Source organism: Numenius arquata, chromosome 17 (assembly GCF_964106895.1).
Source record: "Numenius arquata chromosome 17, bNumArq3.hap1.1, whole genome shotgun sequence".
NCBI lineage: Eukaryota > Metazoa > Chordata > Aves > Charadriiformes > Scolopacidae > Numenius > Numenius arquata.
Window position 1 is genome coordinate 7578556 of NC_133592.1, and position 18789 is coordinate 7597344.

The 18789-nt window shown below is 44.2% G+C and overlaps 1 protein-coding gene across 3 annotated transcripts in view; it reads left to right on the top strand.

Moving 5' to 3' along the window:
- Window positions 1-754: 754 nt before the first annotated feature.
- Window positions 755-18789, top strand: part of TMEM94 (transmembrane protein 94) — a 36490-nt gene continuing 18455 nt past the window's right edge. For all 3 annotated transcript variants that reach the window (XM_074160389.1, XM_074160390.1, XM_074160391.1), the window contains exons 1-11: window positions 755-808; window positions 7656-7775; window positions 8463-8590; window positions 9159-9295; window positions 9968-10164; window positions 10921-11072; window positions 11679-11781; window positions 12095-12181; window positions 12732-12848; window positions 16623-16679; window positions 18562-18666. In XM_074160389.1, coding sequence (XP_074016490.1) covers window positions 755-808; window positions 7656-7775; window positions 8463-8590; window positions 9159-9295; window positions 9968-10164; window positions 10921-11072; window positions 11679-11781; window positions 12095-12181; window positions 12732-12848; window positions 16623-16679; window positions 18562-18666 — 1257 coding nt within the window. The remainder of the gene's footprint in view (window positions 809-7655; window positions 7776-8462; window positions 8591-9158; window positions 9296-9967; window positions 10165-10920; window positions 11073-11678; window positions 11782-12094; window positions 12182-12731; window positions 12849-16622; window positions 16680-18561; window positions 18667-18789) is intronic.

The window sequence follows — 18789 nt, forward strand, 5'->3', positions numbered from 1 at the left end:
TATTGGATGCTGAGAGGGGCTTTTGCTGCTTTCTCTATCAGTGAAAGAAGAGGGAGGGAACACTTCAGACCGGACCTATAACCATTTATAGGTTATAGGGTTAACCCAATGTTATAACCATAACATTACAACTTGTTTAAACAGCAAATGCTTATATTTTTTAATTGAACTTGAATCCAAAGCTGTGGAGTCATCTGGAAGACTCTCCTAGGTTTATGTAGGGGAGTTATTCCTAGTATTCCTAGGTCTCTCTGTCTCATCTAGTCTTTTTCCTTGCCTGCTCAGGTGTTCCTTCCCCTGTAGTATATTTTATAGCACTTTGTCCTCTCTAATTTGCCATCTGCTTTTCCACAGACCCCTGTTTGTCAGCATCAACCCTTACTGTGCCTGCATATGCATCTCTACAGGCAGGGAACCCAGGGATTCTGGCTGCATCGGCTCCATCTGATGAATGGACCATTCTTACAGACACCTGGTGCTATCCTGGGCAAACTTTCTTCTCTCTGCATTTTTTTTTCCTCCTTTCTATCCCTCATCCCCCACCCCCATCCACCGCCTCCTTGCTGGATATGCAGCGTGACTGGAAACAGGCTGAATTAATCAGCAGACTGGTGCTTCACTCTGCTGCTTCTGTCTCATTCTCTGCAGCGCTGGGCTCTGCACAGTCTCGCTCGCTCTCCCTCTCTGCTCTCTCATTTTTGGAGAGCAGCAGCAGTGCAAGTTGCTGGGGAAGTGGCGCAGGAATTTAGCCCAGATGCTCTTCAAGCAGGCTGATCTCTGGATCCCCCACCAAGGCAAATGCCGCAAAGTAAGTTTCTCTCCCTTAACATTTAAATTCAAAATGGCTTTCCCTCTCTCCCTCCCCAACCTGCATCCTGCCTGATGTGATGGTGCATGAAGAGCTTTGAGGTTTTGGGGAAAGAGGTTATGGCAGGACATGAAACAGTGAATGATGATTTTAGCTGGAAAATAGCTTGGTGTTGGAGGGGATGGGGAAAGGAGCTCTGTTTTAAACTGCAGATTTAACCCTAGAGCCAATAGGAGGGACCAAACATGATTTTAGCTGCTGACTCCTGCTTTACTGTCCCTTGGCCTCAAGACTTAAATTTGTCTGTTTCTTCTATGAGCTGTGATCTGTAGCTGTTGGACCTCCTTATCCCTTTGAAACGTCTCACAGCACCTGCTAGGCTGTACCATAGTTTTAGTCCCCAAAGACTTCAGATAAATAAGTGGGGATGGGAAGGAAACTAGTGGGGAGTTCTGTGGATTTCTGAGCATTGCTGGCCTCTGGGAGGGGATTAGCATCCTCTGGAGTAAGCTCTGCATTGGCATAAAGCAGTATGCTCTGTGTTGAAGCCAGAATAAATACAGATCCCTGACTGCTCTCTGAACTTGGAGGAATACTGTAGCTGGATAAATTACAGTAATGAAAGCTCAATAATTGCATAGTACAGGTGAGCTGCAAAGCACTGCATAAACACTGCTTCATCCTGCCAGCAGCCTGCTGGAGCAGGTAACTATGGTTGGGGATTTGGTGCTGCAAACAGGACCGAAGAGACAGACCAGGGAAGGTACGATTCAAAACTGAGCTTTTACCTGGGGAGAGATCATGTCTTTCTCTGCCGTTGAACTGCTACTGGCTGAGGGAGAAGCAAAGCACTGGGCTTTGCATTACTCATGTGGAAAGGCTGATCGTGCTATTGGCATCTTACTCTGTGCTTTATGGCGGGCATAAAATGTGAATGTCATTGTCTGGATTAAAATGGGCTCTGTTCACACTAAAATGCAGTGGTGATTCAGAGGGCTGATTAGCAGTGCTTCGGCCAGGTCTCTCAGAGATCTGTGCTCCTGCAGCTATGTCTCTTTGCAGTGTAAGTCTGCAGGCCCTGTTAGCGATGAGCTGCAGGGAGCTTCAAAACCAGTGACGACACTGGAGCCCCCACAGACACCCAGTTCCAAGCTGTGGGGGCTCTTTTGTCCGGGGGTAGGGGGAGGCCTGGGCTGCCTTTCATACCGTTGCTGCAGATGGAGGAAGGAGACAGTTGTTGACTATTGCTCTGTCCATTAACTTGGGCACTGCTGTGCTGAAGACTTTGCTTGTTTCATTTGAATTGAGACCACCAGCAGCTAAACTGTGGCTGCTAAACTTGTGTCAGGTGCCATTTAAACCAAGTTTAACAGCTGTGTTCGTTGTGCCTTCTGGTACCATTCTCAGCCAGTCCAGTTTTAAAAGCAGTGCTCCCCACAGAGCCATGATCTGCTTGATGGAGCTGCCTGAATCATGCAGGTATCAACATAACTTAGTTTTATCTATGCTTTCTAGTCGTGTTCAGGTAGGTTGGTGAATATTATGATTTTCACAATGCCTACAGTTGGTAGGGAGTTGGTAGTCCCATTATAGAGATGAGAAACTAAGGCACAGAGGAGCATCCGATTTTCACACTGCCAACCAAAAATCTGTGGCAAAGAATAGAATCCAGCTGTCCTGATGGTTAGTCCAGAGTCTTAATGAAAAGATCATCCTGTGTAGTAGGAATGTGTCAGGGTGGAGGCTTCATGTAGCCTGGGTCACTAGAGAAGCACTCTTGCTAGGAGTCAAGGATCAGACCTCTTTTGAAAAGTAACCAGGTGAGCACCAAAAAAGACAAAAAGCATAATCGGGACCAAGGATGTATGTAGTAAAAGGAAACTTTTGCCCAGAATGGCCTATACATTGGCTTTGCTGCCTACATCTGTATCATTCTGTAGCATGGATGTGCCATTTCAGGCAGTCCGAGCGCTCAGCAGCCATGGTTGGGCAGAGCTGTAGCACACTGATGTATGATTTCCTTTAGAACAAGAATAAATCCCTCTCTAGCACTAACCTGCTGTAAGAAACATTGCCCCCCAAAATTGCATGCTTTTCTGTGTATGATGTCTGCCAGCCTCTCTGATGAGACCCAAAAAACTCTGCTGTCCGTCATATTGCACCTTACCCTAAGCAGGAGTCTGACTTACAGTACTAAATGCAAATATATTTGGTGGAGTCACTCCTTCTCATGTGTTTTTGAAACTGTGAATAATGTTCACATTTCAGGAGGTGTAATCCTTGAAGTAGATTAATAGCCTGCAAAATGTCATTGTTAAATTAAAACCTGCCTTCTTTTTCTGCTAAGGAATGCAAAATAGCTCTCAGAGAAGGGAAGAACATTCTGTTGCCCAGTTTCCCACCTTCAGCTGTTTAAATCTGAAAAGCAATAGAGTAGAATTGTTAAAAAAAGGGGTCTAGTGTGCACAGTCTGGAAAGAGGGAAGCAATCTGACAGCTGCCTCGGAGGGGTTTTCCAGACCACTCTGAATCAGGGGGGTGGAACTCCAGTCTATGAAAATTGAAGCTTCTAGCAAATCTTGTTTTCTATTCCCTTACTTGTTTAAACAATCTTTGTAAAGGCGGAAAGATTCAAGTGTGTGGCAGTCTTGGTGAGAAGCCCTTATTCTGCAAGAGACTGAATCCACAGAGGATGGAGGATGATTCAACCCACTTTGCTCTGTAAAGCAAAGAATATATTTGTGCTCCAGTATTATTTGAAAAAATGTTTGGCATATGTGATACAACACCACGTATTATATCAACATTTACTGGTACAACAAATAAATATGCTACTATGGATGTGTAATGGCTGTATGAAAATATCAGAGGAGTTAATTATACTAATATTTTGTGTCCATTTCTCACCTGTATACGTTCTGACCTCTGCTTGTTTGTTCCTCTTGAAGGAAGGAGCAAGACCTCTGTCTTTCGTTGGGTAGCAGAGAGTGTGAGAATAGCTGATAAACTTTTAAGATCTTCTTGAATGGTTCTATGTTTAAACGAACAGGATGGGAATTTTAGGAGGACAGATCAGGAACCAGTGGTGATTTTGTGTGAGGGTGAAGGTGGGCTGCGGGAGTAGGTGCTGATGCTCAGGAGGCAACTGCACATTGTGGGAGGAAAAATCAGAAGATAACCAGTCTCTTCCTACCTATCAGTGTGAAAATGCTCCTGCAAGGCAAAGGAAACATTTTTGCTGTGAGCCAGGCAAGGCTAGAGATTTAAACAAGCTCTTGGATCATTGGGTATTTGCCAACTCTGTCAAATTATGGAGGCCCAGGTGAGCGGAGAAGGCAAAGAATAATCTACTGATTCTGTGGCTCCACATCTCCACTTTTCCTTCCTGAAGAGCCAAACCAGCTCCTAAAACCAGGCATTTGATCCAGCTCAAGTTCCCTTTCCCTGATGTTTGCAGGCAAGCTAAGCAGTAATTTAACATTTAGGATATTTACTGGAAGTGGAGAAGAGAGGCGCCCATTCACGCATCTTTTCATCTTCCCATCCAGTCCACACCTGGGCGCATTCATTCCCTCCAGAAAATGAAATCACCTGTACAAAAAAATCTATTGCACTGTGTGCTTTTTCCTTAACAGCCATCCTGCAGGTTACAACTCTGAGAGAGATGCATTATCATCCTCAAGGCAGAAGGTTGCAGTTGTCCTGTGTTTACCTGGCTTCAGTCACGGCTCTTGGCCTAAGGCTGCGATAGCCGGGGTCAGCTCCAGAGGAGCCCTAAGTGCACTCAGAGGTTCCTCTGCTCTCCAGCCTCTCGAGGCAAAGGAGAAAGCAACTGCTCATTTTCTCCTCAGGACCTTTTCCCTTTAGGTATGGGCAAAAGGAAAGTATGGCCTTTTAAAATGCCTCCTGATACCCATCAGGGGTTTGCTTTCACTGTAACCTGGAATTTACTGTCTGTTTTTTCTCTCTCTTTTTTTTTTTTTTTCTTTTGTTCTTCAGAGGAAACCCTATGCTAAGGCAGCTGGTGGGAAGGTGTCTTGCTGTTTTTGTTTTGACCTGAAAATTAGAGGATTACTCTTTTCCAAAGCGAAGATGTGAATGTTGAGGTTTTTATTAATGAACTGACACCTCCTGTGAGTGACTTCTTCACCCTGGGGTGCTCACCTCCTGTTTTGTGGCACAAAGAGCATTTGCAGCTGATGAAAGCCTGGAAAGATCCCTCTGGGACAGCTTGATAGTGCCTAGGTTTGCCATATACAAAGGTTTACTTCAGGGCATTTGAAAGATGCCTCATTAGCAGTTGATGATTTAACAGGGCAGCTCTTGTTGCGAAAACCTGGAGCTGCCCCTTGCCAGGAGCTCACGGTGGCTCTTCTTGCCTCTCCCTTTCATTCCCTGGTTCCACATGCATTCCCGTGATGCTCCCCAGCAGCAGGTTATCCGAGTCACCCCAGGCAGCCTCTCACATTATTACACTGTTTGTTTACCAGGCTGGCTCTGTCTGCTTTGCCAAATACTCCACGTTTTAAGAGTCAGGATGGGTGATCCCTGCCCTTCCTGCTGTTCTTCTGCCCCAGCCCTGCCACGCTCTGCACTTGCCCTCTCTCACCTGCTACAGCCACCTTCCTTTTGTGACTGCCCTTACCTTGACTGATACTACAGCAAAACAGTAACCCCTGTGTAAAGACTGGAGCAGGTTTACAAGTATTTCAGGAACCTTTTCGAGTGCCTCTGGATTTGCTGCCTCTTTCTGCTTGCTGCCTGCTGTGATGTGGCAGTTTCTCTCTCCAGGCAGCGTGTGACTGTACTAGATGTTGGCATTAACTGCACTTTTCCTTTCATTTCTTCTGTAGCTCTTGATGTATCCGTTGGAACCAGCCTAACCTGGAACCTGTCTAAGCAGACTTTGCTTTTCTGTTGAAGTCCCTCATTTATTTTTCTGCTTTCCCAGTATTGGAGAGGATGAATGTTTTTGTGAGTGCTTTGCTGTGCCCCAAACAGCCAGTGGTCAGCGTGGAGAGACACCTTACTGTCCCTTGCTCCATGCTGTTCTCAGGCACTCCTGTTTGCAGCACTCCAGCGGTGCAGCAGCATGTCCCTTGCCAGCTCCGTTGCCTGCCGTCTTCTCCTCTGGGAGTCTTTGAGAGACTCCTATGTTTAGTCCTGTGCTGATGTTACCTGGGCTGCTTCCAAGAACAACACAGAACTGCTTCCTCTATTCCTAAAACTGACACGGAGAATGAAAACTACAGCAGGATTATTTTTAGTTCTGTAAAAGTGCAGCTAAAGCAGCATTGCTACACTCTGCCTGTGCAGAATTTGCTGTTTCAAATTGTCCCTGATAGGTGGGGAGTGTGTGTGGTAGATGGTAGTTTAAAGAGCATCTATCTGCTATTCCGTGACGCTTACGTTGGAGTTTTGGGTTGGGCTGTCAATGCAAATGAGTCTGAAGTCCAAGATTAAGTTTCCAGTAAATGTTGATCTAGAAACTGCTCAATTCAGGAAGAGGAAGAAAAGCGCAGATCGCAGCTGAGCTGCCCTTGCAGAGCTGGGTAGGTGCATGCAGCTCCTGAAGAGCAGAGCTGCGGCAGTTTGAGACCACGTAGGACTTGGCAGGGCTGGAGGAGCTGGTGACTGCAAGAGCAGGAAGAGCTGCAGGTCCTGCCCAAGCTGTATCTGCTGGGGGTATCACCATGTATCTGTCACCCTGCTGGGGACCAGAAGGGGAAGCTTCCTGCCTGCTGTGTTCAGTAGTTCTGCACTCTAAACAGCGTGATACACCTGAACACGTCTAACGGGCAGGATATCCCACGTGCTGTACACCTTCAAGGTGTTTGTATTAAAACATGAAATGCAAATGAGAACTTTTATTGACCAGTTCCCAATATCTGCTGCAGCCCTCTCATGGACACCTGCCTGCTTTTCCATGTTGATTCCCTTTCAGTGATCTGGTACCCACAGTATCTCTCAGCAGTCTCTGTGATTTGAAAGGAAGGAAAGTGCTTGTGTTCTTGCCCCAGAAATGCAAGCCTTCACCCCTCTTTCTTCTTACCAGCACCTTATGGCGGTGTTTTCCAGATGGCATGCTCCTGGGTTGTGTCCTTTCAGGCTGATGGCTCTTTGCTGACCCATGAGGGAACAGTGCTCTGTGCTCTCTGTGCTTCCTTCAAGTCCAAATGTCTCCCTCATATGTTCATACACTTTGGCACTTAAAACTGCAGTGCTTTGTTTTGTAAAAGGAGGAGTTCATGCTGGAGTCATCTCTCTGCCTGAACTGATCCATGGCCTAGCACTTCAATCTGGGGGCTTCTGTGCCAAAGTAGCCACAGAGGCAGGATTCATAACGAAAAATTCATAATGAGCAGTTGTAGAAATAGGACCACTCTTGTTTGGAATTGCAGATATTCTACTACTTAGTTGTTATTACCATTAGCAAAATCCATCCTGTATCATAAAATTCTACCATAACTGTCTGTGTTCTGCTGTCTCCACAAGCTGATACCAGTTCAAACCTGCATAACCTCAGACCTGAGCAGCCTCCCTTTGTATTGTCCTCAGCCTCTGCTGATTACGATCTTGTTTTGCAGAAATGACTTGGTATTGTGCTTTGATAAAGTATTTATCCAGCACAGTCAGGACCGGTTTGTTTACCTGATATTATCTAAGTGCTCTAATTCCAGCCAGCAGTCTCAAGTTCACGGGAGGGAAGATGATTTCAGGAAAATGGAGAATCAGACTGGTGATGATGAGTGCAAGGCATTCACGGTAGGGTGCTCAGTCAGCCGCCAGGAAAAAGCCTAAAAAGAAAATAGGAAAGCACTAAACAATTTGTTTTTCTGGCACCTTAGGATGAGATGACCTCAAGTTTGGGCCTTACTACAAAGAAAGCCCTCACGATCCTGAGAGACCAGTTGTCAGCACTGCTGGAGGGGCATCAGAAAGAACGGAAAAAAGTGACTTCATGGAAGGTGAGGCACCAAAAAGCACAAGGTTGGGCACTCAGTCTCCCCTTCTGAAAGTAAAGCTGAAGATTAAACAAAAGTTGGCTGCATTCCCTCCTGGACTGCTGCTGCAGAGTGTCCAGGTGTAGAACTGCTAAAGTCCTTGGGAACAAGGCAAGGAATCCACCTAAGAGTGTATTTCTCCCAGTACTCCTCTCCAGGATGTTGGAGCTCTACAGGAGCTTAGCTCCACCTGTGAGGGATCTAAGGGCTTCAACAGTGACTAATGGCAGTGTGCCTCCGGGTCCTTATCAGGTGGAGAGAAAGAGCTGTGAAGTGCAGCAGTCTCCCCTTGTCCACCATGTTTGTCCGGCGTGTGTGTTGAATACAAAGTGCTAGTGTTTATGCACAGTACTTAGAAGTGTTCCTTCCTTGGTTAGTGACAATGTGGCAGCCTGGCACAGAACCCTTTTCATTCTTCCAAGCAAGAGTAAAGCAGAGAGTGTTCACCCAGATTTTCCAGCTGAGCAACTGTTAGTGCTTTAGCATTGGCATAACTGATCTGGGACGCTCTGTATCATATTCAGGGATTTTACAAAGTTGTGTTCACCCTGGACTGTCATCTGCTGCCTTCACCCTTTCTCACTCTGCTTTTCCAAACGTCTGGCTCTGATATTTCACTGATGCTGAATGTCTGCTGCTCTCCTTTTGTAGGAGGTGTGGAGGAGCAGTTTTCTGTACCATGGTAACCGTTGCTCCTGTTTCCACTGGCCTGGTGCATCCCTGATGCTTCTGGCAGTGCTGTTGCTGCTGTGCTGCTATGGGAGCCAACCGCAGGGGAGGTAAGCAAAGCACCCTGTGCTGGTGAACTGAAGTTCTATATCACCTCAACACTGCCTGTGACTGACGTAACAGTGTTGTCCCTCGTTCTGTCTAGACATCTAGACCTCAGCATACTCACACTGGTAATTCTGTCACTATCAGAAAAAAACTTCAGCCAACTTAATTCTACTTCTAATAGACCCACAGAGCGTCTTATGGAGAGACTGAGATTTTTTTTCTGCAGCATTCCTACATCTTGAAAAGTCCTTAGAAATTATCATAGATAGGAAGGATTTTGAAACTGGAGAAGTTAGTGGCTCATAGGAGAAGTTACTGTGCATGCCTTGACCATATTTGTAAGGGTATTTTTAAATTTAGACAGATCCTTTCAGAATTCTCTGGTGGCATTATTCTAAAGAAGCGTGATCATAGATCCTCTGCTTTTCCTTTTTAGCCATAAGTCTGTGGGATGTAGGAGTAAACAACTGAGCAGGTGTGCATTTATCTCTGTGGGCGGCTGGCAGTGCGTTCTGCTCATTTACTCAAACCTCGTCTGCTTTCTGCTTTCTTCTGTTTTGCTGTGCAAAGCCAAGGTGCTGAGATAGTTAATGCGCTGGCACTCTTCCTCCTTCTCCTCTTGGATCTCGTCATGATTGGGCGTCAAGAGAGGCTGAAGTGCAGAGAGGTGGAGAGGAGACTTCAGACAATCATTGATAAGATAAATGGTGAGGCCATATTCATCTCTCATTTGCATTTATGTTTTCCTCCCATTGGATTTTTCTCAAAACCTGATCACATACATTACTAATTGAGCTTATTAGCCTTCCCCTGTGTTACATGGAAACAGGCTGTGAGAATTGGGTCCTGCTCGTGCCTGTCCTGTGGAATAGTTGTTTTAAGCTGTCATGTGGCCATGTGCTTCCAATCTGTGTGTTATCAGGTAGGCGTCTGTTATGTCTGCACTTTGGAGTAATTCAAATCCTCAGTATCTTACAAAAATATCTGCCTTGTAGCAGATGATGAGAGAAGAATATGTGGGGTTGTACCACAACATAGAACAGAAGGAAGTAAATTGCTGTGCGTGAGCATCGTCTCAACAGGGGCTTCTGAACCTGAGGAGCAGTTCATTTCAGTGTTGCAGTTTTAAGGACAGCCTTTAGCTTTTCCATTGTTCAAGTATGTATTTAAGGTTATAAAATGACTATGTTTAGTTTTTTATACTGGGTGCAGAGAGAAGGGAAAAGCCATCAAGGAGAAAAAGAGAGATGATAAACGATCATGGGAATGGACTGAGCTTAGCACTGGAGGACCTATAGCCACTACAGGATGTAAATCGATGTATGATTTGTCCCTCTAGAATTGTTACCACTTAATTCGTTCACACTTTGGGCTTTCAGAGACACTTGGCAAAGAGGTGAAATGGCCAGACTCCATGTACCCTGACCTTCACATGCCTTATGCCCCCTCCTGGTCCCTTCATTGGGCCTACAGGGATGGTCATCTCGTCAACCTGCCCGTGAGCCTGTTAGTAGAAGGAGACGTCATTGCTTTGAGGCCAGGCCAGGAGTCGTTTGCTTCTCTGAGAGGGATTAAGGTAACTTGCTTGTCTTATTTCCCTGGCCTGTAACAGTGTATTTCCCAGGAATTTTCTTGCTAATACTCTAATTCTCAGTGTACAAATTCTTGGAGTGTTTGATTTCTTCTGACCTTGAAAACAGTTTGAAATTCCAGTTCAGTCAAGGACGGTGCTTCATTAGACAGGCTGCATCTGCATGAACTTCCAAACCCAATGGACAGGAGACACTAATGTAATACCGAAGCACCATATTTCCGTCTCTTCCAGGTCAAGGGGGAATTGTAACGTGCTGCTAAATATAAGTGGCGTGAATCTGTCCAGTAGGATAATCTGACATACAAACTCCCTACTTTATCCTGGATTTTATTTGGAGAAATAAAGTTTGTCTGCTTTGACCTTCTTCTTGCTACTGATTTATTATAAAAGAAGATGATATAAAATACCTGGGGTAGCAGTAAATTAAGAAATCAATTACAAGATCTATGCAAAGATTTTGCTGCTTGAAGAAGTTCGGAAAAAGTTTAAAGCTTGAAATTTACCTTTGTTGGGTTTTATTGTAACTTTCACTCAAATGCCAATTTTAATGAAATAACCAGATGTGCTTCAACACAAGCATTTCATTTTAGCTAGTTTAGCTAATGAATTTTTGAGAGCTGAGAGAAGGAACTGTGACAGTGGGAGGGGTCCTGCTGGACTAAACCTCTGGTCCCTCACAACAGGGTTCCACCGAGGCCCCGACTCTGCAGCCTTTGGGCTCTCTCACTTTTTTTATAGGATGATGAGCACATAGTTCTGGAGCCAGGAGATCTGTTTCCACCTTTCTCACCTCCACCTTCCCCAAGGGGAGAAGTGAAGAAGGGACCTCAGAACCCTCAGCTGTATCGTCTCTTCCGTGTCTTGAAGACCCCAATAATCGATAATGTCAGGTGGGTTCAATACAGTGCACAGTGCCTAGTTTGTCTGTGTCCTTGTTGCTGCCTTGTGTTGGCAAAGAATGAGACTTAGTGGTCCAGGATGGAAATTTTCAAATATGCTGTGCTGTGTCTCCTCTGTTACCTGGGAATGCTGTAAGTCTCTTACTGTCTGTCTTCAGTTGTCCTGGCAGGTTAGGCTAATATATAAAACCACATCTCTGCTAAGTATTACTGTTCAGATTATTACTTTCCAATTACATTTGAACAATGCAGGGAGGTCACAGATTTAATGCATTTGATGTAACCAGCGATATGACACCCTTTGGTCATCTGGAGATACAGCTATCTCAATGTCCTGTTGGAGTTTCAGTACACATTGGGGTGATGGAGCCTTCCTGTTTAGTGGGTGAGGAGACCTGGGGAGTTTGCTCAACAGCGCTGCAAATTTCCCTTGGCAAGTGCAATGCTGTTATTGTAGAGCTTGGCTTCTCTTTTGAGTGTCATTCCCCGTAGCGTAGGGTGAAGACAGTGTTCTAATCAGGTCTACTAGGAGGTTTATATCCGAGGAAGTGCAGGGTTTTGGTTGCTGAAATCTCAAACTGTTTTCCATTTTTTTAGGTGGTGTCTGGAAATGGCTTTGTCACGTCCTGTGACAGCTCTGGATAATGAGAGATTTACTGTACAGTCAGTGATGCTGAAATATGCTGTCCCTATTGTACTGGTAGGTCTCATTTCAAGCCTTTGTTGTTGAATAGAGCCATGTTTTGTCAATAAAGGTGAAGAATTTGCAGCCATCAACAGGAAATTGTGGCCAGGCCCCAACTCATGCGGCTGACTCTGTGTGTACCTTGGGTAGTTCAGAGAAGCAAAGATGCTGAACCATCTGGCAGTGAGAGTGGAGGGAGGAACCGTAGCAGCAGACCAAGCATATCTTCCAGACTTTCCCAGGGCTGAGAATGTTACAAGGTGGTGAAAACTCCTTCCCCACAAGTTCTAGTAGTTGGCTGACAGTGTCATTTCTATTTGAATTGCAGGCTGGCTTCCTCATCACCAATGCTGTGCGCTTCATTTTCAAAGCTCCTGGAATTGCTTCTTGGCAGTACACTCTTCTTCAGCTACAGGTAAAGGAGAGCTTTGAGCTCCAGTACGCCTGCTCCCCAGAGCACCTCTGGGACCGATTCCCTCCCTCAGCAGCTTGCTTCATCCCATGGCAGCATCCTGTGCATGTCCTTGGGCATGCTGGATCCAGGAGCTCTCAGTGGAGCAGGACAACAACTCTGCCCTGACCATTCCTCCTAGGCTGACCTTTACGTTGTTTGCTCTCTCTCATTTGCCATGTATGTGTATACACATATATGTGTGTGCATATAAATATATCTATATGGTATCCTTTGCCTTTAAACTTGTAAGAGTTTATGCCAAATTCAGCAGGAAAACCAGCTGTGAGTTAGTGCGATTTATTCACGGCCTCCTTCATTACAAACCCCTAAAGGTGTATGTATCTCCCCTCCTGTGCTTCTCCCCGTGTCGCACTGCTTCCAGTGCAAGCAGTCTCCTTCCTTCCTGCCACTGCCTTTTACCCATCCTCTCACTGTGGTGGAAAAGATGTCATGTAAAAGGTCTGACTTTTTGTTGTCTCTGTGCTTGCTGGTAATTACAATTTTTTTTCAGGTGAATGGTGTCCTACCCATCCTTCCATTGCTCTTTCCTGTCCTGTGGATCCTTGCTACAGCCTTTGGAGAAGCCAGAGTCTTGGCCCAGATGAGCAAGGCCTCGTCCACCTCACTGGTAGGTATCTCTCCACATCAAACCATTGCAGTAAAAAGGGCAGGAGATGAGAAGTGCTCTGTGAAGTGAGCACAATGAATTCAGCAGATGTGTCCATGTAACTGTAAAAGCTTTGGGTCTTTGGTTGTCCCAGCTACACCGTCTCCCTGGAGCAGTGTGACTTCTTGAACAGATGTTTTTTTTTTTCAACCTGTGTACAGCTATCCCAAGGTGATAAGAAGCTCCAGTGATTCCATAAACCTCTTCAAGGCATGTGCTTTCTATCAGCTAAATATAATCTGTCAGAGGGGTTAACATGGAGATAAATGCCCTATAGTGGCTATAACTAGGGAATGTTTAGCCACTGGGAAGGAATGGGATACATGAGATCCTCTGCAATCCCCTGTTTTAATATTTGGGTTGAACAGCCCTTTGCTGCAGCTCTGGGGCTTTTCTTGCAGGCCTGGCCTTTGCAGCAGATCAGGGAGTAAGAGGAATTTCTGGTGGTTGTGCTGGTTTGGGGAATGGAGTTTGGCAGTCTGATGGGCGTATGATCCTGAACTGGATGTGCTGATGGCTGTCTCTTGCTCTCTCCTAGTGGCAGTGTTGGTGGGATGCACTGTGCTATGTTTGTCTTCTGTGCTGACTTCTGTTACGCCTGTATTTGGACAGAGTTTCTCTCTCCTTCTTGTCCTTTGTTGGCCTCTGTGGCCCTGGGTCTGCGTTTTCTGTTCTTTTTCCTATAGGTTGTATGTGACTAAGCTGCCTGTGTCCTGGGAGGGAGGACACGTTACATCCCCTCAGTGGCATGTCCACCTTTACCATCTCTTTTCAGTGTTTTCTCAACTTCACCTTTCCCACCCATTCTCAGCATCACTTGCTTTCTGTCTTTGGAACCTTCCTCTTCCCTTCACACCTTGCTGTTTGCTGGGAAAAGCCAGAGCTCCTTGGCTTCCCTGCTTCATCATTCTCAATATACCCATTTGCCCTGTCACTCATACTTGCACCTTCCTTGTGTTCTTTCCTGTCTTCTCTTTTTTCTTGTCCAGGCAACTCACTCTGTCCAGCCAGCTCTTTCTGTGACATCCCAAACATGACCCTCCATCCTTGCTGCTGCAGAACAACTGTTGTGATGTGCCTTGGTCATTCTCCCCCTTGACCAGGGCAGTCTTCTCTTGGCCTCTCTATTTCACTCCTTCCCTCTCTCTACTCTGTTCAGAATGTAGCAGGTAAGACCTTCGTCCTCTCCAAGCACTTGGCCTGTGTGACACTCTTCTCCACCTTCTGTCCCTTCCCATCATGTTCCAGCTGTTTGATTCCCAGTTTTTCAAGGCTATAGGTGACCCCTGTGACTGGTTAATTAGATTCCTGCAGGACACAAACCAGTGCCCCTCCAGGTGAGCTCCTGCCTCAAGTTGCATTACTACAGTTGGATTACAGCAACATTCCTTTTAGAAAGGAATTTGATGTTGGTTTGAAAACATTTGTGCTGCCTTTGATAGGTTGTTTCAGTAATTATTTACCTTCACTGCTAAAAATGGGCCTTCTATGTTAGTGGGAATTTTTGTAGTATCTGGTTTCCAGCCCTTGGAACATTTATATCTTTTGTCTTCTATATTTAAGAGCACGTCAATCAAATTTCTGGTCTCTTGTAGCTACTCACATTCCCTTTTACCGTCTCTTTGGTTAAGTAAACAGTTTAAGCACCTTGAGTCACTATAAGCATATTTTCCAACCCTCTAATCTTTCTTTTGGCTTTCCTCTTAGCTTTCTCCAGTGCTTCGGGATCACTGTAGAATTATGAACCTCCAAAGCCCACAAAGTATTCCAGTAACAGTTATGCTTGTGCTAAATGTCAGAGTAATTTGGACTCTCTACTCTGTGTTCCCTTGTTAGTGCAACAAAGGATCATATTAGATCTTTAAGCCACTACTTTAAATGGCCAGGTTTTGTTCAGCTGATAATCTACAGCTATTGCTTTCTAAGACAGAGTCCTCATCCTGTAAGTCCAGCCTTCATTTTTGCTCCTAGGTATGCAACCTTGCTTTTGTGCCTGTTGGTATCCATGGTTTTTCTTATTTACCAAGCAATCCATATTGTTCTGTAACAGTGGTCTGTTCTCTTTATTGCTAGACCCTGCCCCAAACTTTGTATAGTTTAGAGTCTCTATCAGTAATGGCTTTTTATTTTTCTTTGAGGCTATTAACAAAATACGCAGAATTTGCCCCTGCTTGAGCTAGTCACACATCCTATTGCAAATAATCTGTTCCATTTGGAGATAGTTTATTTCTAAGATATTTAATATGGGCCCTATTTTCTCTGGTATTATTCTAGTTTTTTTAGAAAACCAGTAAAGCATTTTGTATCAAGTCAAAATACCAAGCGGTCTATGTCAAAAGCATTACTTTTATCAGTCAAATTTGTAACTTTGTCAAAAAAGATATCACAATAGTTTGATGAGATTTATGACTTACATACTTGTGGTGTTTGGCACTGGTTGTATTATTCCACTTCTTTTCTTTTAATTGAGTCTCGTGTTAGCTGCTCTGTTATTCCGTCTGAAATCAAAGTCTGTCTGGGATCCTGTGGTAACTTGGTTTGTTCTCCTCGCCCTTGTCAGGCACTGGCACCGCATGAGCTTTCTTCCATTGCACTGGGACTTAATCCATGCTTCGAGCCTTGTGCAAAATCAGCAGTAACAGAAAGTTGTCCAGACCTGCTAAATTAAACATATTTACTTTCAGTCGCTAGTGTTAGAATGGAAAATATTTCATAGTTATCATATGGTATGATTATTTCACTGAATAAGGAGTAGCCATATTGATTTAAGAAGCCTGCAATATCATTTGCAATTTCACTGTCTTCAACAAGCAGTGAACTGGTTTTAATTACCTATTAGTATACCTTTTCTTATTTTTATGTTAATTTTTACTTCTGTTTTCACTTCCACTCAAAACTGGGACTATTTTATTTTTACAACTGTTGCTGTTTAAAATTTTAATAAAATATTGTTAAACAGTTCCTAATTGTCCTTCATAGTTCTCAGTTTAAATTATTTCTGACACTTGTCTTGGCATTTTTCAGCTGTGTTAAACTGATCCTTTTTAAAGTGCCAGATATATGCATTATTATTTGGGGTGTCATTTTATTGACATGCAAATGTAATTGCCATATTCACTTATGCTTATGAATATACTTAAATTTAAACTGTTTTTCAATATCACGTCTACTGTGGAATCCTTTGTGCTGGATGCACAAATCTTAAGGTAGTAAATGTCTCGGTGTAATTCTAAGAGCCCCATGGTAGTGCCCTGCTATAATTTCTTTTCATTTCCTATCCATGTCCCATTCATACCACCTCATTTCTCCATGTCCATTGTGTTCCAGGCACCTGCTTTTACAACCTTCTCTTCCAGCTCCTTTCTTTTAACTGACCCATAGAGCTTAAAAACAGATCAGTCAATCCTGGCTCTTTCTGTCTAAAAATAACCATCCAGAAAGAGCCTCCACTGGGTCTAATTGCTGTTATTTTCTCTGTAGACATCTAGGTAATGACTGTGTTCTTCCGTGATGAACAGCACCAAGCGCTTTGACTGTGCTTCACGAGTAGATAAAGACATAGTCCATTAAAGACATAATTGCTTTGATGAATTATTGGTCTGCCTTGGCGTAGCAATTCCCACAGGGCAGGACTCCTGCTTTCTTCTCTCTGAAGGCACAGTATTTAGGGAAGGATGTTCCTCATGACACATTTCTGAGCACGATTATAGTAACTGGTCTCTTCTCTTGCTGCAGCTTGCTAAGTTTTCAGAGGACACTCTCAGCAGCTACACAGAGATGGTATCTTCTCAGGTACTATTATTATGAATTGTTTTCTTCCCTCTTCACTGCAGAACTTCATGATATCCTTTCCCTTCCTCTCTGATCTCCTGCTTGTTCCTAGACCCTTTGTACTTGTGTCAGTTGTCCATTGTCACTCCTTTGCTGCTTTAATTTGCTGTGCATGCAGGTTGCATGTCTTTCCCCTACACCTTCCCATGCAAATGCTGCTCTGCTGACCAGAGATTGAGGTGACTTTGATACTGAGTCCAGTTGTGCTTTTCTGAATATTGCAAATGGTTTGAAATCAACTTTTTCTATCCTGAAGAAAGTACCTCTTTCTAGTCCTTCTGTTCTAGGAGTAAAATAAACTTTTTATGGTGTGTGTAAGAAAGAAGGGAAGTATTTTGCTTGTACCAGAAAAATCTTCTTCAAGCCAAAACTAAAGAACAAAGAGGATGGTGGTCAGCACCAAGACCAAATATGAAGAGGGCACCATGGGATGTTCAGGCTTTTTAAAAGTCTGATCCTGTTTCATAGGCTCCTTAACAAGCTTAAGCACATTAGTAGTGCTTCCAAAGCTGGGGCAAATAAACACTCAAGAGACCTTTTTTCTGGGGGAGAATCTGCATCTGCCCACTCCATAAATTGCATCATCCAGATTAAACAGGAGGGTAGAAGAAAGACATTTTTCTGTCTAATCTGGCATTAAGATTCCCCTTTCTTAAGGAGACAGATGGACTCCAGGAGTGATTAAAAGTACCTAGATATTCTAAGAATCAATTCATATCTCCTTGGTTCCAGCCACATGGAGGAACGCACAGGGATGCGCGCACACACGCTTCCTTTGCTGGATATTTTGTTGTCTTGCTGTGGCAGTTCATCATTCAGCTGAGATGGTTTTCAGGTGTTAAATAGGAGTGATTTGAGCTGACCTTCCTCGTTGAAAAGATCTGCTTCTTTCCTTTTGTACCTATGTAACATTTTGAGAAACTGGTTTAAATAAGAGCTTTTTTTCTTCCTGGTCACAGCTCGTGATTGTTTTTGCATTTGAGTTTATGGCTGTACTAACCCTGAGGATCTAAGGAACTTGATCTAAGGAGATTTGGGGGAAGTGCTCTGCAGCAACAGCATTCCAGAACAACAGCTAAAAAGCAAGAAAACAACACTGTAGTAACAATGTAAAAAAAACAAACAAACAAACAAAAAACCCCTGGTTTTGCTGGCTTTAGGGATGCAGAGAGAGAAACATACAGCTCTGGTGCTTGGATTGATTGCTGCCATCCGGACTCCCTCTGGAACATTTTTGTGTAGAAGATGAAGGGTGCCTACTTGACATTTTAATTTTGCAAAATATCCCCTTCTTCCAGTTTATTACCATGTTGATTACAATTCATTTGTAATGACGGAGTAGTCAGAGCACCTTGGCTTTATTTCCAACATTGTCACTGCCTCAGTAGTAACATTGGGCAGGTCACCTCACCACAGTGACTCCATTTACCCAATTTGCGGCATGGTGATCATAAGCTTAAGGCCCCAAACTCTATAATCCAAGGGGATGAGAGTTACTTCAGGAAAAAGTACTAAGAGGTAACAACCGATTCACCCCAAATGAAATCACTTCAGAACTCCATCCTGTGTTTTTGGATAAACAAAGGTAGTTTCAGCAAATTCTCAATTCAACAATCAGACTGACTGTTAGCATCCTCTGGAAGGGGGAAGAAATGCCTTTCCCTTGAGAACATCAGCACTGTATCAGTTAACAGGTTCCCACGGAGACTGATGTTTATCTTACTGTGTATCACTGTGTTGAACCTGAAGGCAGGTAATGTCGTACTCCCTTTTTTCCTTCTCTCCCCTCATCTTTCACTGAATGAGTCTTTAATTGGCTGATGTCCTCTGCTTCCCTCGGCAGGAAATGATACGCTGTATCTGGAGCCACTTCCTCTGTGTTTTGAAAGGCAGATCCCCAACTCTGAGCTTCACTTCCAGCTTGCTCCATAGTCTGGGATCTGTCACTGTGAGTATTGCTGGGTTGTCAGAAGGAGGAGCCCTGCGTGGATGCTTCATTTGCATCATTCATATCGCCCTTCCCCAATCAGTTCACTGTGCTGGAATTAGAAAACCCTTCAGGCACCTGTCT